Source organism: Hippoglossus hippoglossus, chromosome 20 (genome assembly GCF_009819705.1).
Source record: "Hippoglossus hippoglossus isolate fHipHip1 chromosome 20, fHipHip1.pri, whole genome shotgun sequence".
NCBI lineage: Eukaryota > Metazoa > Chordata > Actinopteri > Pleuronectiformes > Pleuronectidae > Hippoglossus > Hippoglossus hippoglossus.
The window spans coordinates 16,572,225-16,597,992 of record NC_047170.1 but is presented as its reverse complement, the minus strand read 5'-3'; the positions used below and the strand labels follow the sequence as shown (position 1 = coordinate 16,597,992).

At 41.0% G+C, this 25,768-nt stretch overlaps 1 protein-coding gene across 1 annotated transcript; it reads right to left on the bottom strand.

Moving 5' to 3' along the window:
• Nucleotides 1–879: 879 nt before the first annotated feature.
• On the bottom strand, nt 880–6,446 carry rdh12l (retinol dehydrogenase 12, like). Its single transcript, XM_034572755.1, has 7 exons — nt 6,291–6,446; nt 5,590–5,705; nt 4,332–4,487; nt 4,137–4,241; nt 1,703–1,912; nt 1,377–1,569; nt 880–1,287 (listed from the first exon to the last, which is right to left on the bottom strand). Exons 1-7 carry the CDS (start codon nt 6,302–6,304, stop codon nt 1,191–1,193), a joined length of 891 nt encoding a protein of 296 aa, XP_034428646.1. The 5' UTR covers nt 6,305–6,446; the 3' UTR covers nt 880–1,190.
• Nucleotides 6,447–25,768: the final 19,322 nt, after the last annotated feature.

The following is a 25,768-nucleotide window of genomic DNA, read 5'->3' as shown; positions in this document are numbered from 1 at the left end:
TGCAGGCGTCTCACATCCAGAAATAAAAGTGGTTCATACACTGAAAGAGTTTGTAATTAGTCCAGTTTAGTCACGCACCAGATCTCCCATACATCCATACCGTTTGCCTTTTTCCCCAAGTGATGCTATCACTGCCGGACCCGCAGCTGATACTTATAGTCAGCCTCTTTTCTGTATGAAAGATTAATGATTGATTTGTTATTTACGTTACCATGGAGATGAAGGACGTCAGTGCACACATTTATGGCGCCTTGCAAATGATAACACTGAAATTCAAAAGTAAATCAGTACGTTATCCAACTTGGGAGTGACTTCAGGTCTCGTTTCATTGCAGCTTATCACAATTATATCATCATCACTAACAATCAACCAAATCAGTTCAACATGGAACCTCTCAGTTACCTTTAACTGATTTTAACTGAAATGAATGAAAACAGAACATCTCATTGTTTTTGGTTGATAACTGGGTTTGTAAATGGAGTTCTAAAGAACGCTGTCTTCTCAGGAACTCGTTCACTGTCTTGATAGTCGTCCTGGCCCCAGTAACCTCTGGAGAACTTCCCAGAATATTGATAACCATATGTTCAACCTTTGTGTTATTGCCTTTTATCAATCCTCCACAGGTTCACTGGAATCACGTGGCAGTATAAATGTTTGAGCTCTTTATTACTTAATGTCAAAGCAGTGACGAAGCCCCTGAGGTATGAGGAAAAGGAAGTAACTAAATAAATCATGACTGACTTGATGAGGAAGAAACTTAGTAATACCAATTACAATACAATTATAATGCTACTTTCTCATATTGTGGTTTTGCACTTTTTCCACATGTATTTGGCTAAAAAATATGTTTCCTTATTGAAAACAGGAACAGAAACAGAGTGACGGAGTGTTAGAGAGTTTAATTTCAGGAAAAAACAGTACAGAAAATAATGACACGAAGAAGACGCTGCAGTCTGACCCATTAAAAAAGGTTTTGTCATGTAAACTTATCTCAGTAGTTTCTTTATTATAAATATTTCCAGTTCCATGCATCATACTGTACGTTCATTACTAAAACAAATACAAACAAGAAGTGTTAGAAAACATGTAACGTCTATATATCGATATATAAATGACCGTTACCATAAGAAAACCCATCACATCAGACTGTAAACTCTGGGATTTCATTTTAAATCCAGACGGACACATTTTCACGTAATGGAGAGCAGGCGACAGCTCAGGTCCCACAACTTCTGAGCCACGTCGTCGTCCTTTCCAGCTGCTGAGCAGTTTGCAGGAGCAGAGTCACTGAAAAGACAAAGACATCATGTATCTGACAGTGTTCTTGTGCTCAGAGGAAACGTATGGACTGCTGTGTACAGTCTAAAACAAAGTACCTGTAGTATCCACCGCTCTCCTTCTCCAGCGACGGCTCCACCGCGCAGTAAATGGTCGTCTGAGCTCCCTGCACAGAGTCTTTGGTGAAGGGACTGACCATCTTCATGACGAACTGCTGGGGGCCGCTAAGGTGGCGCCACAAATCTGTCTGGACGACACCGGGGTGGAGAGAGTACGTCGTCACACCCGTGCCTAGGGAAAACATTTTAATAACTTGTAAAAAGTTGCTGTAAAACATGAATGAGAAAGTGAAAGATACCAGAGCTGCCAGATGGAGCTTTTAAGATCAAATGGAAATCCACAGATAAAAGAGGGTGGCACTCACCTTCTAGTTTTTTAGCGAGCGTGTGGGTGAACAGGATGTTGGCGAGCTTGCTCTGGGAGTAAGCATTCGCCTTGTTGTAACCCTTCTCGCTGTTGATGTCGTCCAGATTGATGGCGCCCCAGGAGTGAGCCATGGAGGACACGGTGACTATCCTGGCCGGCGCCGATCTTTTCATCAGGTCGAGCAACAAATGTGTCAACAGGAAGTGACCTGGAGAAGAAGAGAAGATGATTGAACAAATTATGTTTGATTAACTTCTCAGAATGGTTCCTTAATAAGCTGGTAAAGATTTGTATGAAGAACCTTCTCTGCATCAAATATAGAACCAACATAGAAAAGAGGATTTAATGTACTGTCGAAGAGTTTGTGAGACACCACACACGTGTTTACTAGTTTCAAACTGATGCAGTTGTCATGAATTTATAAATGTATAATAAGTTTCTTACTGATTTTTACTATTTCCTCAAGCGCAAATTTCCCTTTAAAAGGACTATCTCGTTTTATATCACACTCCCCTCCAGGTGCAGCAAATTTTTAATGCAGAATATGCACTTGTGTCTATCTGAGCACATTTGGGCTGTTGTTCAAATTTATAACCTGAAGTCAAAGGTGCACGATGACAGTTATTTCGAAGGAACATTATCAAGTGAGTAATTGTGTCAACAAAGATACGTGCACAGCAAATCTACACTTATCTCACAGACATCTGCTTGGCCATAAATGAGAGATTTCTCTCTTACTCCCGATGATATCATTGGAATAACCTGGGATCTAAAGTAAGAGGGAGAGTTTACTCGAGTTCACTTTAGATGCTTAGGTTATTCAAAAAGAGTCCATTGACTTATTCTTGTTAGTTGAACTTATCATTGCACCTTCTCTTACAGCTCTAACTAAAGTTGAACTGCTATAAGTTTGTTAAACACACCTGTCAAATTGTAGAAAATGTAAACTCAGTCGTCAGGTAAATTAGTTATGACAGACTGAAACTTTTACTTTAACCAATATCTTCTGTGTTGTCCTTTTGCAGTTGTTATAAAAAGCACGACACAGAAGTGAAGTCCAAACCAACCAGCTCGAGTTTAAAGTGATTACATTTACACTTTATGCACCCTCATTAAAACTGTGTCTGTGAACTTTAGCAGGAGGAAGTTTGTCCATCTCTTCCTTATTATTTCCCCAAGGGACTGTCTTAGCTGACACCAGCACAGCCAAAAGCTGATAGTTTCAATATTTAACAGAAAAACTGGTTTTACTGCCAAAATCTCCTGCCAAGTAGAACGGAGGATGTAAAATAGGACACATTAGTGTTTAGGGGTTTGGGATAAAGGCTAAAAACTCCTCAGTATTTGCTGCAGTTCATTTTCTAGACACAATGTGGGCATCGAATATAAGAATATATTTTGGGAAAACAAGAGCAACAGGCCCTTGTTCATACGTGGAATCAACATCTGTCCTGAGAGATCTGATCACAAGTTCAGCTCTAAGTTCGTCTGTTCACATCTGGTATTGGAATCCGTCCGAGGGCTCAGACCTCGTACAGACTGAGGCTGGAGTTCTTCTGCAGTGGCAGCGGGTTCGATTCCAACTCTGCCATTTTCTACTTCCCCTATTCTGTCTCCACATTTCACACTTGTACCGTCCTGTCGATTAAAAGGTCCAGTGTGTAAGATTTAGGTGAAAGGGATCTATTGGCAGAATGTGAATATAAAATAATCTTAGTGATGTTTTCACTAGTGTGTTTCATCTAAATTGTACGAATTCTTCTTCTCTTTACACTAGAATTGGCCGTTTATATTTAAATACTTTATATTTACACTGGGAGCAGGTCCTCTCTACAGAGGCCGCCATGTTTCTACAGTCGTCCAAACTAAACACCTTTTGAGTTTTTATGACAACTGAGGTTTTCCACAGGATCTCTCTCATGTTTGGAAGGTGGAGGGGGAGGTGAGGGGGGGTATTCAGCTGCAACATGACACTTCACCACTAGATGCCACTAGATTCTACACTCAACCTTTAAGGCGAATTGCCCCAAATGTATCCATATAAGCAAATAAACAAGTTTGTGAAATGATGTTTTTAGATAGTTTGACAATACACGTGTGTCTGTTGCCGACGTGTTTACATGTGTGTTGGTGTGAGAAGGGAGAGAGACAGAGGGAGAGAGGGTCAGGAGGAGCTGAGCGGCTCAAAGTGCACACCGAGGAGGAGTGGAAAAACATTTTTGTTGTCATGATGAAACAGCGGCCCCTCACACGAGACCCAGGATGCCTTCACATTCACACGCATCACAGATCAGCTCCCAACGGGGTCTGAGTGATCGGGTCTCGGGTGCGTTGACACCTATTCAGAGCGGTCTGCTTGTGATCGGATCTCTAAGAACGTTCAATACCAGGTCATCGTCTCCTCACTGCACAGATAACGTGGATTTATTTACCCATGTGATTGACACCGATCTGCATCTCAAAGCCATCTGCTGTTTGCCCATAAGGACAAACCATCACACCGGCATTGTTGATGAGGATATTGAGTTTGGGCTCTTCTGCAAAAAAAAGGAACATGAAAATGTAAAATGCTTTTTTTTGTTTCTTTTTTAAATTCCTTTCACATTCACAGAATTCTCCGGTTTTACCTTTGTTGATGGCTTCAGCGAATTCTCTAATGGACTTGGTATCTGCCAGGTCAAGTTTCATGCAGAGGACGTTCTTGTTGTCTGATTTTTCGATGACGTCTTTAACGGCGGCCTCTGCTTTCTCCATGTCCCTGCACGCTATGATGACCTTCGCCCCTAAACAGAAGAATAAACAGCTGTCTCTCTACACACCGGTCCAGACAATCAACAGATATTAAAGTGACGTGTGGGAGAAAAGGGAGGACAGCACCCTCTCATGACTAGATGTGGACATTACTCAACTAGACTTTCTGATTGCATCACTGAAGCAACTGTGGAAACACAATGCACACTTTGTCTTGCGAAACAGGAAATGGGTTACACAACGTTTTACACAATTTTTTTTCTTCATCGCTTTGTTATTCGGCAGGATGACGCAAAAACTGCTGAACGGATTTACACAGAAACCTGGGCCATGAAATGTAAATCGGGACAAAAGGGGCAGATCCAGGCTTTTTATTTTTTTACATTTTCAACAATTTCCCAGGGAGTAGTTCATGAATCTTGATGGGAAAAACTGGCAGATTTCAGGGACTGATATCCATGAGTGTGTGCAGCCTGAGACTCTCTGTACTTAAACTGTCCATGATTTCAACACCCAGCTCGAAGGATAAATAACTAAAGTAACTCCAGTTCCATTCCTAATATTTTTAAAGGGATTTAAAGTGGACATGTTCTGATACCAGGTTGTGGATCAGCCAGTGCGCAAATCTATGAACCGATCTCACGTCTTTAAAGTAACTTCACTCAGATCCAGATTAAACTGCAATTTTCTTTTCCCAGGATCAGTAGCTTACAGCTGTTACAATACGCACTGGTACCGGATCGGAACTCGGTATAGGCTGATCCGCAAAGTCCAGGTATCAGTACTGGTATAGGGATGGGATGAATGGTATCAGAACATCTGTAATGTAAAAGGGGGGGAGGAGGAGGAGGAGGAGGAGGAGGAGGAGGAGGAGGAGGATTTCCCAAATGAAGGTTGGGTATAATTTGATGTGAAATGAAACCAGAGCCTATTGGAACAGGTTCAACAACCAGAAACACATCATGTAGGATGGCTGATGTTTGATTGAACAAAACCAGGCTCAAACACTGGAGGTCTCTTTGAATTGATGTGAGTCATCATGACCCGGCAGAAAGAGAGATGATGTGATAATGAGTCAGATGATCTCATGTGCAGCTTTTGTGTTGTTTTGTAAGAAGCTGTAGCCGGTCTCACCTCTTTTTGCCAGGTCCATGGCTGTTTCTTTACCGATCCCAGTGTTGGCCCCGGTGATCACCACGGTCTTATCATCCAGCCTGACGTCAGAGGACCAGGGCGTCCGGAAGAAGTTTCTGACACATTATAAAAACAAGTAATAAAATAAAACTGTCAACGTGTTCACTCTCATCTTCATAATCCCAAGAGAATCCAAACCATTACAGATTTGATCCTTGTTTCCTTTTATTATTATTATTATTATTATTATTATTATTATTATTATTATTATCATATTATGTATTTATGGACACATTTCCTTCATAATCCCTCTGAAGCAAATATACACATTTCTGTTTATCTTTAGTTTCTTGTTATATTATTTAGTCATGTACACACAAGCTGGATTCTTTGTACACTGTTTGTACATTTAAATGTTTTTTTCAAGAAAGCATTTGAAAAAAAAAAAACAAGTTTCCAGGATGTTGAGAAATGACTTAAAACTGTGACTCAACAAAATGGGTGAGATAAACCCTGAACAACTGCTTTAACCACACTAACACTAAACCACATGTTTGTCCTCATTTCATCCAAACACATGATAAATAGATCAACAGTGATTTGAGCATTAATCTATTTATGACAGAATCTGGTTTTTATTTGTAGTTTAATCTCGAACTAAAACTACAGAATTCAACAACCTGATAAAAAACACTTCTCACCTGATCGTCTGCATCTTTTCTCGTTTTGAGGCCGAAACACTGAAAACAAACCGTGAATCTTATTTTCACAGAATCGAACCATAAACTGTTTCACAAATTGAAAACTTGTTGATCCGGAAGTGTCATTTTACCTAATCCATTTCTGTTTGAGTGTCCGGTGTTTTAGCCAATCAGCTGCGACGGCGTCACCGTCGCTCAACGCCGATTGGTCAAATTGTGAAGTTCAGTCCGCCCTCTCGGGTATTTGTGTTTGATTATGAATGCGGGGCTGCGCCGCACGGGCGGGGACTCCATAACTGGGCTTCGGTCAAATTCAAAAGGAGAATTTATTTATTATGTTTCTTAAAAATATAATAATAATGAAGTAGTAGGAAAAGCATTTATTAGTACTATTTGAAGGAATGTTGCAGCATTAAAATTTACCTTAAATATAATATTAAATATTCAGTCCTGAAAAATGTCCCATTTGACGATACATTTAAATATATGATGATATTTTATTATCACTCATCTACACACTTATTTTGTTAGTTTTGAACTGTTTATTGTGAATTTAAAATTATTATTTTCATAGTGGATTGATCTGCTGATTATTGTTTTTTCATTTAACTAAAGCCATCAAATAATTATGGTAAAAAGTGTATTTCTCTTTGAAATATAGAGTACAAGTATAAGGTAAAGTACAAATACTATAATTCTTAAGAACTCAAGTAAATGTACTCACACAATATTAAAAACACTATGTATTTAATGGTAAAACTCATGTCAGAGTTGTGTCAGTTTTATTGTGAAGTATGGCATTACACCATTGATATAAAATATAATCTGATTGACAAAGATTGATCACAGTAAAAATAATTATTATAAAGCTAGGGAAAAATAATATCCCTCAGAATTATAATATAATGTAATGTAATTCAAATAATTCTTCCTTAATAAACAACAAAGCCATCTAACTAATTTTGTAATGTGTAACTAGGACTTTAACCAATTTACTAACTTCGCATCCTAAGTATAAATTGATAATGAAGCAAAGAAATAAACTAACAAAAGTATAAAAAATCCTCCTCCTTTCTTGACGTTGTTATACTGTGATTCTGCAGTTTCTCCAGCAGGTGGCGTCCTTTAACCACCCACCACCTTTAACGCTGTGGAGCCTGTTTTGCTTTGACACCAGCAGCTCCTTGTTTCTGTGTTTTGTCTGCACACAGATCAGCAGCTTGGTGTTTGGGGGGGATCTCGTCCTTGGCCGAGGTCTCACTCTGCTGCTCAATATTCTGCAGGAATCACAAAGAAAGAAAAAAATCCACAGAATTACCCATCATGCCTTTCTGCAGAGGTCACACCACGGCGTGCACGGTTCGTTCACATGTCACAGACATTATTACAGCATTACAGTGGCTTTACACTGTGGACACAAGGTCATTAGCTCAGGAAACACTGCAGCGGTCATCAGCTGATTGTGCGTAAGCAAACGTTTCCTTCCCTTTTCTCTGCTGCATGATCAGTCAGTGTGTGAGTCTGTGTGTGTCCATACAGTGTGTTCTTGTGTGTACCACACTGATTAATAGACAGTTGTAAGATATCTAAATGAAGTTTGTGTGCACTTCTCTTGATTGCACGACCCCCCCCCCCCCCCCACACACACACACACACCTCCTCTCTTTACTTTGCCATGTTGATTTCAGCAGAAAGTGGAGACGAGTGGCAGCTGATACATTTTTCATTCACTGTAAAACAATGAGTGATCACCTCACAGTACAGTGAGAGCCCCACATCCATTTGGTCCACATCCTATCCACTTACAAGTATAGGGTTATGCCTGTACTGCATCCGGCCACCAGGGGGTGATCAAGATGATTTGGCTTCACACTTGGGGAGCTGACATATTGTCCATCTGTATTTACCGACCACGTTTGGCCCATTTCTCATTCTTCCACAAGCTTTGAAATCCCCGTCTGTAGTTTTACCTCCTTGAAGGAGGAAATGAAACCACATCAGTCTTCCATCAGTCAAGTGAGACATAAATATTTAATTATTTATCTAAACCTTTTATTTTATCCTGAATATTTGTACCAAGTTAAGAATCTTTATCCAGAGTTGTTTATTATTTTCATGTCATATTTTTATCCCTTGTGTTTGTTGTTGATTTTTTTTTTTTTCATTAGTGACACACGGAAAACACATCAGACACAACAGTTTACCTCAAACTGTGACTGGCGCCGCATCAGCAGCAGCAGCGTCTTCCCCGAAGCCAAAGACAATGGAGACGCAGGAGGATGCACTCGATAAACTCTGAGAACAATCCATTAGCTATTATGGGACTATTAACTTTGGCAGATGGAGAGCGAGAGGATGCAGGTTTTTATTTTTAATACAGAGGGACGGAGAAAAAAACCAACAAACAAACAAGAGCTGGAGGAGAATATCTTATGTTGATATGAATTCACATTCTGATGGGGAATTATAGTGTATTTGTGAAATGTGGTTAGCACACAAGTAAATGGAGGTTTGTAAAGATCCATTTTAATATTTCAAATCCACTTTATCCAGCTTTTATCCTGTCGAACAACGACAGGAATAAAACAATAAAAAATGATGAGGCACTTTATTTACAATGCTCTTCTACTGCGTTTGAAATAATTAATAATAAAAATCAATATTGAAATATTGGTAAACAGTAAAACATTTAAAAGATTAATTTCAGGCATATTTTAAGACCAAAAAAATTATATGAGCATATAAACACAATATTCAGAAGCATAATGATGAAAATTCAATAATATTTTCTGTCTTAATATCAACAACCATTATGAGCATGTATATAAAGTAAATATAAACAGTCTGAAAGATCATGAAATAACACATTATAATATTAGTAATGATCTTACCATTTAATTCTTGTTGTAGTTATATAAGTATTAAAATGACTTTAACTAATACAAACCGAAAACCAATATTCAAGCAGAGCGCTCGTCACAATTAAATGTCGTCATGATTCAAATTAAATGTTTATTTTACGGAGAAGGAGATTTTATAAACACGGACTTTGACTCAGACTCTGAGCTCCACAACCCTCGATGTGAACGTAGTGATTTAGAGAATCACTATGTTTAAAGAAAGGAAACTCCTTCTCTTGCCCTTTGCAGCAGGTCAAGTAGCAAAGCTGGCAGAACACGACGCCTTAATGTTTACATTACAACAATCTTTCCAAGGTGACACACACACACACACACACACACACACACACACACACACACACACACACACACTCATGCAGGCCGGCGGCCATCAGTCTGGCTCATCCGTCGACCTCCCTTCAACAAAAACCTCAAATGATCTGAATCTGTGGGACATGATAAACATCTCCGAGCGTCCTCACCCCCGTGCAACCGGCCCTCACCGGTTCACCCATCAGCCACATTCTGTTTAGTCTGTCTCTTTTCTGTCTGCTGCACCTCCTCCTCCTCCTCCTCATCCTCCTCCTCCTGTGCCCTGCCTCTGTATTTGGTTTCTCACCCTTTCAGCCTCAGTCACCATGTTACATAACACGTAAACGCTGCCATTCATTTTGTTCAGGTCGTTTCTCCTCCGCTGATCCAATCTCCGACGTGTAATGGCTTTCTCAACTGCCGCAGCGTTTCCCTGAGATACAAATCTAGTCCAGATCATAATTACAGTCTTGTTTTTTGATCGGCGGTGCTGCTGTACACCAGATGACAGAGCCCTTCATCTGACCACCGCACTGCTGACTCAAACACACTGTGTCATTTAGCTCGGCCACACAGGCTCCCTCCATAACTGGGCTCAGGCGCTTTCTGTCAACGTTCTCTGGAGAAATCAAACTGTAAGGTTGTTGTAAACCAGACTTAGTCTTTGGTTGTAAATCATACAACATGACAGTAAGGCAAAAAAAAAAAAAACGATGGTTACTGTTATACAACGCATCCTGATTATGGGCTCAAATCTTCATGCTCAGGTTATTTTTGTCTCTACAGAAGCAGCAAGGAAAAATATTCCAAATTTATAAAACAGCAAAAACTCCACTTAAATATGTGAAATCTTCCTTTGAACAGGGATGAGCTGGCAAATGAAAATAAAGCATAAGGGCACAAGGTTCAGTGTGAGGGATTTACTGGCATCTGGCAGTGAGAGTGCTGACGGCTTCAAACTGAAACTGCACAAGATGCTTCACTTCTAAATATAGAAATATAACCAAATTTGATCAGTTCATCTTTTTAGTCCAACATAATGTTTGTACCTAATTTGAAGAAATTCCCTTCAGTCATTCTTGAGATTTTGTGTTCACAAGGTAAAGAATGTGCTGTGGCCTTTCACCAACAAAATCTAAACTCTACAGATACCACACTGTGGTTGTATGCCTCCGCCATCCAGTCCACCTTTGACCTCTGACCTTCAAATTCTAATCAGTTCATCCTTGAATCAAAATAAATGTTTGTACTATATTTGAAGAAATTCCCTCAAGGCGTTCTCGAGATATCTTGTTCACAAGACATGGGAACGGACATATGTATGAATATACAACTTGAGAACATAAACAAAGTCTTTCGTGTGAAATAAAAACTGACCAGAACCCTGTCGCTCAAAACCTGATTGAGAAAATACGATTTCAGGGCCTTTATCCTGACGTAGACCACAACCAGATCCAGAACACCATAACAGCAGATTCACCACTTTTCATTTAATTCCCTTCACATCCACCTTTTGATCGTCACTGTTTCATCTCCGGCGGCATCGTACAGCATCACATCTGAACCTTCACGTGTTCTGCTCTGTGCATCAAAGAGATCGTCCAAGATGGACGTAAGATGGCGGCGTGGTGAGTTGCCCTTTGAAGGTGAGCGGACAGTCATTAGGGATCCGCCACGAGCCGCAGGAAACAGGCGCTCGCTGCTATTTATAGAACCGTCTCAAGGAGTCAATAGCTGTGAGCTGTGTAGGGAGGCATCCTGTGGAGGGGAAGGGGACAGTGTGTGTGTGTGTGTGTGTGTGTGTGTGTGTGTGTGTGTGTGTGTGTGTGTGTGTGTGTGTGTGTGTGTGTGTGTGTGTGTGTGTGTGTGTGTGTGTGTGTGTGTGGATGCTTTACGACATTTATAGCAGCGCGAGGCAAGGTGTCATGTTTCAGTGTGACGTTCCTGGAGCAGTTTCATACAACGCAACCTGCTGGTATCTGGGTTGTTTTAGTGGATCGTACCAAAGCAATAAGCTGCCACTGCACTGATTATGATGTTATCAATGTATTTCGGCGACTTAATTGATTTTCAGTTCAGTTAAAGGCGACGGAGGAAACAGTGACCCCTGCAGAACAAACGTATTTTCACACGGCTGACTGGGCATTGATGCAGCTCTGTATATTCTGCACTGTAAATAATAAAGTCACAGTTTGATTCCCTATATTTCTCATAACCCTTCACACGTTGATCGTTACACGTCCTCGCCTCCTGACACGTTTACCGTCCTTCTCATCCAACATGTCACCTTTGCCAAATACTGTAACGTGGGAGCCGGCGCTCTCTCATACTGTCGCTCGGCCATCAGGTCCTAATTTATTATTTTACACAACCCCCTGGTACAACGGTGTGGAAATCACTTTATCAACACTCTTTGCTTTTACTGCTGACGGAGTTTTTCACTTCTGTTAAAGTGTAACTTTCTTCCTCCTCCTGCAGACGTAGCAGGTGCAGCTTAGTTTACTACGTGTGAACTTTATCCACCACCGAGCGACAGTCCTCCCTCAACCCCTCAACCGTTAAGCAACCTATCAGGTTTTATTATCTGATCCCCGCCAGGACTTCTGTAATGTGCAGATGAGTAAAGATTGTACAAATACATGTAGGAAACAGAATCATTCCTGTCAATGATTCTCCACAGTTTGTAAAGACTTTTAGAAACATAAAATACTGACTGCAACGAGAAAAGGGAAAAACAGAATCGGAATATTTCTTTATTAATCTGTTTCAGTCTAGACATCCTCTGTCCTCGCTGTGCCTGCACCATTAACTCTTTGAAGAATGGTTCGTCACTGGAGCGCAATGAATCCTGGGATAGTTTCTCCTCTACATGAAGGGTTTAGATGCAGCAGGACTTGTATGAAATTGTCTCTTTCCAGAAACAGCCGTGGTGCTGAAGAGCCCAAGAGAACTTCATGACAATAAAGTGTAACAAACAAACAGTTTTCTGTCTCCCTGCTGTCGGCCTTCTTATATAACAACAACAACAATAATTGTAACTCATGTATTATACGCTGTATTTTTCTAGATTTAGGGTTAGGCTCCAGTGAGGCTGGGGTCTTTCAGTTTTGGGGTTTGCACGTTCTCCCAGTGTCTGCATGGGTGTCCTCTGGGTAACTTCCTCCCACAGTACAAAGACATGCAGATTGGGGTTCGGTTAATTGGAGACTCTTAATTGGTTTGAGTGTGAGCCTGAATGCTTGTTTGTCTCTGTGTGTTGGCCCTGCAGTAAGCTGCTGACCTGTCCTCTCTGCACCCCGGCCTCTCGCCCAGTGTCCCCTGGGCTGTGGCTCCGGGCCCCGTATGAACCTCAGAGGATAAACAATATGAACAATGATGCACGAGTGTGTTTGTCTGTGTTGATGTTACTTTCCATTACTTCATATTTCAACAAGGCAAATCTTTTGGTTCAGTTGCACATAGAAAAAGTGAGCAAATTCTGTACATGTCAACCTTTTGTGTTTGATTAGAGACCATCAGGGATTCAGTTCTGTCCTGGATGATGTGATGGAAGCAGAGAAGGAAACAGTGAAGTCAGGAGGATGAGGAGAAGAGTGAGGATGAAGATGATAACATGAGAGGGAACCTGACAGATATTTGCGCTGTGACAAGCAACTATTTCCAGATTTTTGAGCAACATCCCTGTTTGTAATATCTCTCTAAAACCTTTACACCTTTATCTTTATATTGCATACGTAGAGAAAAGCCATATATTGTTTATAGTATATATATTTTCGTTTCTATTCCTGTTTTTATTTCTTATCACATTTTGCCCCTTACGCTACTCTCTTGTGCTGCTGTGTCAAGTTTGATAAATTCAAGGTACATCTCATCTTATCTCTTATCTAACCTTCCAAATGTTTGGTTTCCAGTATTCTCTAAATGTGATGCTCAGATAATAAAGGACAGGTTTTTCTAAAGAACTATTTATAGTCAATTTAATTGCAAAGAACAAAGCAGAGTCTGTCTCCCTGGGCGATTAGCAGATCATCTGTCAGGTGGGAACAAGTATGAAAAGCATTTTAAATCTCCAAAAAGGTACGAAAAGCCTTGAAGTCTAGAACAAATCTGATCATCATATGACCTGATCAAATAAACTGTTGTTCTCACATTGAAAAAGTCTAGATGAGAAACTATAAGACAGTGATTTACAGTATCTACTGTTTGTTGATGCCAGGACACCTGCTCTCATGATGTGACATTTATTTCTATCAATTCATCAACACATGGAGGAACAGCATGTGTAATAAAGGCAACTATCTCTTTTTTAGTTTCACATCTCCCTGAAACAAACAATCATAAGTTGATTTAAGATCCTCTGGTTCTCTGTGAGGGGCCAGTATCTGGTCGCCTTAGTAAATCAGTGTGTACACACAGTGGCAGTGTAGTGACAGCTGCAAGCTTTCTCATGAATGACCCGGAGGATAAAACGCACCACTGTGCACCTCTATTCACAGCAAATCAAAAGGCATTTAATTGCGTCAAGAAAAGAATTATTATCTGTTGGTGGCTAATGAGCCAGATATTCTCCTCGGCCGTAGGTCGTGACCAAAAATGGAGCAAAAAGAGAGGAATAGTTGGAGTTATATTTGCAAGATGAGCCAGAAACGCGACAATCAACTTAAAATGGTGATAAAACCGCACGTCCTTGTGGTTTTGAACAATAACTTTCAATTTTGAATATAAAATTAAATTAAACCAACTATTATTTCCATTTACAAATTTACGGCTGCATGTAAGTAATTGTTTAACCAAATGACCTGCGCACATTCAAGCCTGCGTGATGACATAGCTGCTTTTTTACCACAGATTACGAGGTTGAAGAACAGTTTGAACATGTACTTGTCATGTAATGTATGTGCATACAGTAATAACGAGATCACAATAATTATGTATTTATACAGAGACATTTTAAAAAGACTTAAGTAGAGGGCGACCAGGCCACGAACACACACGACAGAGAGCATGTTTCGGGCCGAAGGCAAAGATCATGATGGACGAGTGGCGTGGAAAAACGTTTGAGTGGGAGAATAATGACGAAGCAGCTCGTACATCCAGCAGCAGCCGACTGTGACCTCCTCTCTTCCTGTGCCCAACAGGCCTCTCCGTCGGACGAGCTCCACAAATACACTAACTGAGTCCAGATGATTCATTAGGAGGAAGTTGATTGGGGTCACTCTTTTACATAATCACAGGGGGGTTACTGTGTTACTTCAGGGATGTTATGTGAATAAACAGTGAAAATTCAAACTGAGAGTTTTGTTTTCTCTTGGGTTCTCTTATACAAAGACGTATAGGCGTCTCACATCTGGTCAGTGTGCACTCGGCCAGTTAATTGTCTTAATGGTGGAAGTGGTTTGCATGTGTTTGTCTAGAAAAACCTTTTAGGCAGTTGAACCGTTTGAGCCTCCCACTGCGGACTCAACGAAATTCCAGAGAAATTTGCCAGGACACGGCTTTAATTTCGTCCCTTTTCCTCTCAGGGATTACGTTATGTAAGACCTCGCATAATCCCAATTTGTGTTCAAACTACATTTCAGCACTGATCAAGTGGATTAAAAGCCCTCATGGACGGAGCAGAGCCACACAACGCAGTTTGTTGTGGGTGTCGGAGTCACAGTACTAACATCTATTTCTTACATTCACAGCAATTTCTTGCATTGTACTGTACGTTGACTATTGCAGAGGTTTGTGAAGTAACCAAGTTCCCAACTTTTCAAAATAAAAGCTCTGTAATTCAGCTCGATGGGAAGAAGCATTGCAGCAACAAAGTAACCGTTGTGTTTTTACTTGGTCGACAAATTGCCAAACAGGAAATGGTTCAGTCGTATGTTGCTGCCCTGATGGAGATCACATTTGTCCTGTTTGTTTCTCTAACCTAGTAGTGAAAGGTGCATATTATAGTATGTATAAGTATTCTTTTTGAAACCTAATTTTATTGCCTTCTATTATCTTCATATTTTTACAAATAAATAAATGCTCATCAGATGTTAGCAGAGTTTTACTGGAGATGTGAGAGGACCTCGACACATGAATGCAGCTCTGTTCTTGGAGCCTTGTTTTTAAAAAATCTGGACATTTGCCATATTTCTCCCCTGCAGTGAATCCACCAGGGTGTGTTATGTTAAACACTGAATCGTATATGTCAGACAAGTATCTAGGAACTGCTGCAGCAAGTTAAAAAAGGTGATAAATCACCAGGTTTACACACATGTTCTGCACATGTCCTGTGTATTTGCAGACGATCATCCAAACCTCAACACGCTGAGTAAGAATATGAATAGACCGGAATACATAATGCTCGTCAGTGTTACCATGCAAATCAAGTCTCCCTCCTGCACAGTTTTGTCATTGTCATAAGGGGCGAAGTGGTCGATGACAAAAGAAGCACGAGGAGCTCTTTGCTATTCACAGAAACTGAGCTGCGGAGCCGGAGGGACAGAAAACTGGACGCTCTAAAGAAAACGGAGCCGGAGAAGAAAGGCCGAGAGAGAAACTGGTTCATATGCATCTGAATGAGGGCGAAAGAAAGTGGGTTTATAATGTGATCCTTGACACGTCTTTCTATTCAAGCAGAGAAAAAAAAAATCGGACCGGCCCCGGACTATTGATATTCAGTCCCTGTCCCGCAGTGTTTGAGTCTCAGGCCTCAGCAGATGCTTCAACACAAACCATCACCAAGGAAGCTACTGTATAAACACACAGAGGTTTGTTGACCATCACCAGAAACAAGTTCCTTCTCCACTTTCTTTCTGAAATACAAACACATTTTTTACATTTATCATTTGTCACAGAGGAAAACTGATCTGTTTAAAGCTGCTCTGCAGTACACAGCAGAAAAGGGAATGTGAAAGTCTTTTAGTTTTATTTCAGCTTGATAATATCTCTATTGTTGAGAAGGAACTACAACACATGAGACATTACAAGTTATGTTAATCGTTAACGTTATTAAAACCTACCTAAATGCATTTAAGACCTAGTATATGATAGTTTTACATATCTAAGACATTTTAAGGCTTAGAAATAATTAAATATTAGACTTTTTAGACTCTATAAGACCATGATGATGACAGGAAGCAAGTATATGTCATTAGTCTTCAGCACGCTGCCTAAATTAAAAGGAGAAGCTAAATGGTAAAAAATGGAACAAAGACATGACGCTGCTTTAATTCTTTGTGTTTCCTCATTATTTGTGCTGAAATTAATATAGATGTGATATTTTTAACAGTGAATCAATATATAACTGCACTAGATGTTGCGTGATGTATTTTTACAGTGTATGGAGAGGTGGGGGGGGGGATGCATCTGTTGAAAATGTTGAAATCCTTTGTTCATCTCGGTTCTTTTTATCTCTGCTGCAGTCGGCTCACACCCACTGATGAGGGGACGGCAGGTGGTGATAAAAAGCGGAAAGAAGAGAAAGGTTGTTCTGAAACGATAACGTCCGCTGCAGACAGACCTGCACAGACATTAAGGTTCGAGTGTTCCTCATCATTCACAGTAAGTGGAGGAGCTTCTGCGGCTTTGTAGACGCTCCTCTGTGCTTTCAGCCTCTCGGACACAATGGGGAGCTGGCCTGGTTTCTGTGCCTCCCAGTCACAGGGCGCACAACAGCGTTATCGGAGGGAGGTTTTTGGCACACGCAACGCAAAAGGCTGAATCCCCTGCACCCATCACTTCTGGCTTCCAGCAACCCCCATGTCCCCCCCGGTTTACTGGCAAGAGCCAAGGACCAAACAAGAGTTGCTTGTGCGCTTGTTCAGGATTTCTTAAACGACTAATTGGGGAAAAAAATAGTGACATAACGACGACTTATTCATTGTCAGTTTATCTCCTGTTTTCTTTGGACATGAACGACTCTGTTCTCGTGCAGATGGTCGTCAGACGAGGAGGGAGAGTTTCCATCTGTCTCAACCGTCTGTTGGAAAATGAAAATCTTAATGTTTGCTTGAACCCAAATTATCTGAGTAACAATTTCATGTAATCTGCAAAAAGATCTACTAAAATGACATATGTTACGTAGGGTTTGGTATGAAAGCTTTGGGGGTGCAAGTATGAAGAGTTCCCTAATGATAACCATAGGGCGCATGGATTTTTAAGAGACTTCTGATAAATTAAGGCTCAGATCTGAGAAAACGAGTCGAGCACTGAGAACCTCAGGCCATCAGATCCCTGGAATGTTCTTTTGTTGCAACCATCACATGATGGATTATCCCCCTTTCACCATTTACATAATCAGTTCTACGATTGTACTGCCCTGCAGGATGCAAATCACACAGCTAAAATATTCTGCATGATTCACACACAGAAATGATGATAAAGAGGTTATGAAAATGACTGGAATCAGCCATTAAATCATTTACAGTATATACTCTAAGCCATTTGGCCTATTTAAGACATATGAAGCATTAACTTTAATCAGGTTTTAACTGAGAAATCAATTAAGTGGCATATAATAACATTAATACTACATTTCCTAAGTGTGTCCGTCTTTTGTTAAATTATATTTTCAGAATTGAATCCATTTGTCGTCTCATGTTCTAGTTTCCTCCGCTGCTGCAGTGACCGACTGTAGCTCGGTAATGTTTCACCATATCTTATCTTCACAGAGCTCGGTACTGAGCGCGCTATCCTCCACTGTAAGTTACTCATTTGGGTGTAGTAGTGGCAGCAGCGGCCTGTGATATGGCCAACGAGGCTCTGTGGTTAAAAGGTTCAACCCGTTTGTGTTTGTGGGCAAATGTTTAAACCTGTGGACCAGAGGTGACTGGTGAACTTTGATCTGTGAGGAGCCACAAACACACACAGCGACATGGTGAAACAAGCTTTGATAGAAGACACACATTCACTCAACAGCCTGAAGGACCAATTCATAATGAAATAAAACTGTTTTTCACCTTAGTTTAAATAAAACAAAAGTCTGGCCTTCGTTTTATATGCGATACTCACAAATCTCGTTGTCTTTCCAAGCGGACAGCTTCTACATGTGTGGCTTTTTTTAAATGTCTTTGTCGTCCAGAGATTAGTTAATGTCATAAATCTTTAGCATGTCAGTCCGTCATCAATACTCTAGTTCTGCGGAGGATCTCCTGCTGGGTTCTCACGTCGGCTCCTCTCTGGAGTTTCTCTCACCTCCCAGGAGAATGTCCAGAGGTTCTCTGGAGTTCATCGCATGTCTGAAGCAGCTTAAGTAAACAGCTGCTAATGCTTACATTAACTGCTAAGCCCCATTAAATACAGTAATGACTTTAACTCTGAGCCAAAGTGAAAGACATTCATCCTTGTGTCCTACAGATTCGGCTGATGTGACCAAACAGGAGTTCTCCACTGTTAATATCATTGTTCTTGTTTCTATAGGTTCTCCTTCCTTGTCAAAACCTGAGGACTTACTATAGCTGTGTTTGAATTTCACACCCTTCTACAACAGAAACCGTTTTACTGTTCAAACATCTTCATGTCATCTCGCTTTTTGTTTCCGCTCTGGTCACTGAGGACAAATAAAAGTCCGACCTGCAGCGTCAGCTCGGAGGTGAAGCCTGAAATGTGCTGAACCCGTCTGCCTCAGTTATTAAATGGTCAGTGAGTTTTCTGTCTGACTGTGACCGTGTGTGTGTGTTTTGCAGCGAGGCTTTGGATTAAAGCTGTTGTGCTTCAAAGATAATGAGATCTGCTTTCTTAGGAAAGACCTTGACACGAGAGGCAGAGACGCTGCAGCTCAGAGTGTCAACACAACGTTTCTCATTGTTTCCTCAGGAAACGCTCAGCACTGATGGAACGGGTTAAATTCCCCAGAATAATAACTAAGCCTCAGGTGCAAACTGAATTAACACAATTAAAACAATGCCAATTATTCATAAACGCAGACCTTTGTTCATTCATAATCACCTTAAAGGAAAGTCTGGTGGTGTCAGCGGCAGAGGGAATTAGACTTTTGTAATCCCTGTAAACCTGAAAACAAAGTTCTGTTGTGACTCAAAATATTTACCTTGTTCGCGATGAGAACACGATTTCCCTTATCTGTTGAATGTCCGTTATGTTTATACTGACAAACCTTTAATACTTTACCTGACCTGCTGCTCGACACTGTGCTCCACTGACCTTCAGCTCATTTTCAAATTCAAGAAGTAAAAATACACAGCGACAATAAAAACGTGAGAAAAGGTCATTAAAATTATGACACACATAAAAAGGTCCAAACCAAACTGGCCTTTTTTTTATTGTTTTTGGTAAAAACAATAAAACAATTCACCAGAATGTCACTCAGTCCTGCACCTTCCTCCACCGAGGCCAAACAGGACGAGTCAATTCAATCAAGCCTTCAGGCAAAGACAGCAGAACGATGCAGATCATGAAATCATCATAAAATCATCATTAATCTCCATTGAGGAAGAATTACAGGTTGATGAAAAGACAAACCAATAGCAGCCTTTATTCACAACAGAAAAACACACTGAGATATAAAGCTAAACTAAAAGATCTTGCACACATAAAAGTTTTTTTGCTGTAGTTTTTCCCTACTGTTGTTGAAGGTTAAGGGCAGAAGTTGTCATACTTTGTTTAGGCCTATGAGGCAAATTGTGATTCGTGAATATGAGCTATACAAAGAAAATTTGATATCAGTCCCCTATCCCATATGTTCTATCTCGCAAAGGTGATTTTAAGATCCATGAACAATGAAAATGATGAAATGCGCCAAAAGTGAACAGGTTCTTTCTTTCTCCAGGACCCATCCTTCCATCCTTCCTTCCTTCTTTCCCTCCTTCCTTCCTTCCTTTGTTTTTGTGAAATCCTGCTGACAAACACACAAATGGACAGAGGTGAAAACTGACCCTCCGTGGTGGAGTCTATCATAATCTACTTAAATTAAATTGCTACTAGTTCTATTAGTTTCCACATAACTACGTTACACGTGCGTGTCTGCATCCCATAAACTGCGACGGCCCCTCCATGCACTATGTGATGTACAAACACACTTTCTGTGCGCTCATCATCCTTCGAGCAGCTGACGTTTGCCCTCGTCTTCTACAGTAGTTGTACCAGTTAGTGTTGATATGCGGGTCCCAGACAGACTGTGTGTGGTTGCATAAGACGACCTGACCACGGTGCCCTCGTGCTCGCCCTCGCCGGGGAGGAAGTGTGATTGCTGATCTGTGTCTGTTTTTACTTCCAATGCCGACGGCGCTCTTGTGTTTGCTTTGCCAACAGTGCAGACACAGTGCGTATCTGGTTGGTGAGCAGATACGACTGTGGTGACATCAGGTCGGGGAAACGTCAAGAAAAAGTCTGCTCTCCATTAATGGATTGACCTTGAGTTGACATTCAATCAGTTTCTGTTTGGGATATAACATATGAACTCTGGTTGCTGATGTGAACCCTCAAGGTTTAATGTGTCAAACTCATCCAGACGCTGAATTCAGGTCAGCAGGCGCACGCAGCCGACCAGTATCCCACATGAGGGGCGGCTAAAAAGAAAACAGCAGCCAGTGCAACCAGCTTCCTGTTTATTACAGCACAGTAATTAACTGCAATCATTGTTATCTGCAGAGATCAGAGGAGGGGAGGCACATTTCTGCTGTTGCATAATATTTGATGCCCCCAATTTTTTAAAGTGTGCATTCTGGCTTCACACGAAATTCACGTTCATGGCACATGAGCAAAGCTTAAATAATTATTCAGAATATTTTGAATGGGTTGCCCATCTGGTGAAACAGCTGTAGTGAAAGCACAGCTCACTTTGGACTTTACGAGTATTTTCTTATCTGTCTCGGTCTCTCGCTGAACCCTCGTCGTTTACCCACATTCACACAGACACACACACACACACACACACACACACAACATGCGTCAACAGCTGTGACCCCCCGAGGTCATTCCCTGTGTCGTGCTTCACGACTGTCGGTTCGTGTTCGCTCATACAGCCACTGGGCCTGCAGGCGAGGGGCTGCGGACGCTGACATTGGAGATGTGTTCAGTTTTTGCTCGGCTGCACAGACAAGCTGCAGAATCTCTTGTAGAATGAGCGTGAACTGCAAAACCAGCCGAGCAGAGTCGTTGCTTTTATTGTGCAGGAGAAATATTGAGCTTGTGTAACCACTAAATATGATAACATCACCTCATGTTCATGTGGGGCAAAGATGAGACATTACAAAATGTTGTTCATGGTCTAAACGTGGCTGAAGAATGTTTTTAGATGTATAATCAACATTTCAATTTTTACCGTGTGTCGAGCTATTTTAACCAACAGGTGTGGTACCATGATCGTCATGGCGATCTGTCAGTTGTCATGTAGTTGCACATGTAAAAACTGAAATTTGGGGTAGATCACGTATTACATTTTGTCAAATTAGATGAATTATCTTATTAAATAATGCAGTCAACACTCAAAATGGCTGATTAACCAGACATGTATTGGAACAAAATCATTTTAATGTCAAATAAAAAACATTCAAATAGAGAATATGTGCAGGCAGCGGCCACGTGAGCTTTTCTGAGGGAGATCAGGTCATATTTAAAAGCTCTGGAGGAGATACTAAATGGACATGAGAGGTTTAATTTGATTTTTATTTACGTGGTTCAGTTCATGTCAACATAGATACATGGATTTTTTTTATTTCTGTGGCCTAGAAAACAAAATAACTGAAAATTCAGTCAAAGTAATTATTTTTAGTCAAATAAAAAAAGCACATGTGTTGATCTTCAGTGTTACAGTAGGAGAGGGTGGTCTCCTGCTCCCCCCCCCCCCCCCCCCCCCCCCTGAGAGAACATACAGTGTGTTATCAGTTATCAGACAACCAACACACACAACTTGGTGCCAGAAGTCTGGAGTCGACAACACACAACCGCACCCAGAAGCATCAGATAGGATGCATCTCTCTGCAGTTTGGAAAACAACACGGAGGGTTAAACATTTACAAAGTATTGAACACACGCTCTCAGTTGTAACTTTGGTCGGAGTAACAGTAAATCTGATCAACCATTAACTGTTAACGACACAGGAACATGTCAGTGCTGCATGTTACAGTTCACATGTGTGTCCTTAAAAGCTGATAGTCTATTTGCTTTTAAGGACACAACTGGAATTTGTGTCACACCCACTGTTTAATAGAGGGTGCGACACAAATACAGCACAGAATACAAAGCTAATGTAGATTTACAGGTCTCAAATATAAATATCATTACATGTAATAAATTATAATATATCAAATTAATTTGTATTTGCTAAATACAAATATTCACAAAATTCTATTGTGTGTGTATTGCATACGGTATAATATATATACTAGATGTGTATGTATTCATATTATATTATATAATATGTAAATACATGCACATACATATAGATAAGAACTATTAGACTGTTATTATGACTCTATATTGTTCACTGATATTTATACACACACAACCTATTGTTACTTGACAGAGACACAAAGACATAAATCACACTCCCAGCTGTTCCCATTCATTTCCACTGACAGTAGAAGAATGTCTCCGCTTCCCAAACAGCACGGAGATATTCTGGAAGCAGGTCGAACACACGCGACATGTTAACATTCACGTGTCAAATTCACATCGTGACCCGTGGGAAACTGTGTCAACTGCAAGCTTATCTTGAATCGATGCTGCTTTTAATGTGACGACCGCCGTGGCCACAGGACAGCAAACACACACACGACTTCTCCAAATGTTGGTGACGCTGATGAACAGTGTGAGTTTCACTCAGAGTTGATTCAGAGATGCTGCAGATAAACAGAGGCGGTGGCTCACGGTGAAGAAACAACCTTCTCTGGAAAGACAGGAGGAAGTTATGAGCTGGTGCAATTTTTGCATTGCAAAATAACGACAGATTAAATCGCAGAGGGAAATAAGAGATGATATATTTAACCCTGTACGGTTTCTGTTTTGAATTCTCAACCCATCAACAGCTTCCTGCTGCGTCGCCTCTAAACTGCACCGGACAGGAGAATTCAATCAGGGAAGAATTAGGCCCATTTGCAGTTGTGTGGCCTTTACTTACCCGTCAGGTGCCGCGCATAAGGAAAACAGCTTTATTACGTTTGCATTTTGTCAGTTAGATTGTAATACAATTAATAAACTTTGATTTATATTAGGAAAATGCTCCATGTAATCTTAATATTGAGAACAAATTATTGCACGTATGAAAAACTGGATTTTCTTAAATAAGATGGGTATGGATGGATATGGCTTCACACTCCAAGCCACGTTCCTACAGCACTATTCTCTGACAGAGCAGCCATCAGGAGCAATTTAGAATCCACTACCTTGCCCAAGGACACGTCGGCAGGGGAAATAGAGGAGCCAGTGGTCCAACGACTGACCTTCAGGTTAGGGGGACGGTTTGCTCCACCTCCTGAGCCTCTTAATGTTATTTCATGTTAGTTGTGCACATTATGTTTACCATCGGTTGTACACTATTCATGATGCATTGTGGGAAACAATGAGTGCACGATATAGGGCGTAACAAATTTCACTAAACATTATTGTTATCCCAACATGATTTTTGTGTAATTCTGTCATTAATAACTCATCAGCAGTAAACCTGTGCTCTGTATGAATGTGATGCCTCGCAGACGGTTCCATTAGCACCACAGGGAAATGTCCATCAACAACATTTCAGCCAACCACAGATGCAAAATGTTCTTCCTGGAGTCAAATGATTTATTCGCCTCAAAACCACATCACAAGATTCAGGTTACAAATCCAGGTTCATAGTTTCAAAGTCCTGTTCTCTGCACCGACGACCATCGAAACTTCTTCCCTCCGACATCTGTACAGTATGGAAGTATTGAACATGATCCAGATCTTTATTTGGCAAAGCAACTTACATTTTACAAGACCAGGTTGTGATCGACTGTTCCTCCATTCAATCTTTGCTCGAGTAAGTTACTAGGGAGAAACTGGTCAGTCCAGCGTTTTGAATGTGGATCAAACGTCAACGGGTCCGAGACTGAAATGTCTGTAATAGCTTCTGAGGCAGGTCATTAATCAAAGGTTAATTCGGGTATGAATTTGCATTGAGGCTTTGGACATAGAAGCTAATGTTACATGTGTGTGTGTGTGTGTGTGTGTGTCACCTGTCATGGGACTCTCAGAATCTCTGCCATCTCCAGCCCGTCTGAAAGCTAATGAGGGGCCACCGCTGTTGCACTTTATCACCTCATCACCCCCCCGCATCTCGCCGCGCACGTTTCCTTCCCTTTGAGAAGTTCTGACGGAAACTATTTGGACTATGTTTGACTATCAAAAGGCGTGATCTCTCACATTGCTGTTTACATTGAAGGAATTTCCTTCCCATGTGCACATGGCGCCAGACAAGAGCTCCTTTTGAAACGATAGGGATTCTTTAGAAATATCGGCAGTTGTTGCGATGTTTTGATTGAAAGTGGTGACAGATGCTTTTCATCTTTGTATTTCCACGGAGAACAATGAGCAGCGCTTCACCGCAGGAAGCTCTGATGGTTTTTCAGTGTGTAGGTTGAAGAGGGCAACTCATAGTTTACTGTTTCGTGCCTCTCGTGTAACATCAACGTTTATTTCAGACCTGCACTGAAAACCGAACCTTTCCCTGAAATCTTCTGGAGAACGCGTGTGAGAACGCAAAAGTTCGAGTTGGTTGCTCCAGACATTGAGTGAGTCCACGTAAGAAAAGAGCCGGAAAACTTTAATACAAACACCTGAGGATGAAAAAGAGGTTACGAAGATGTCAACTTTAGAAAGACGACGATAAGGGTTGGCGCCGTGACAACGTGCTCTAGACCAGAACGCATGATTTCCACAAAGGAGTTTATCTCATATCTACCAAGGCACCAACCGTCACCTGAATGTTCCACAAATGTCCATGTTGTTGTGACAGCGTCTGACCCTGCGGCGGTCTTCGTAACTTTTCAGAAAATGTTCGTAAATTCTCCGCTCACTTTGCAGAACTTTTCACACAGCAGGAAATTTCACTGAAAATTAGCAGGGAATGAGTGAAGAATACAAATGTTATCAGGGCGGAAAAAGAGGAACTTAACGCGCAGAAGGCGAAAGTGGGATCGTCGATAAAGTTTCTAAAGCAAATCTAGAACAATAGAAATCTCTCAGGTCGAAAGAGGAGGCGTCAACGTAGAAGATGTGGACGAAGATATCAACAAGAGCCGGGAGCTTTTTAGCGATAAGGGCCGAAAACGCCAAAGTGGATTTAATAAGTCATGTCCTGCATCATGTTTG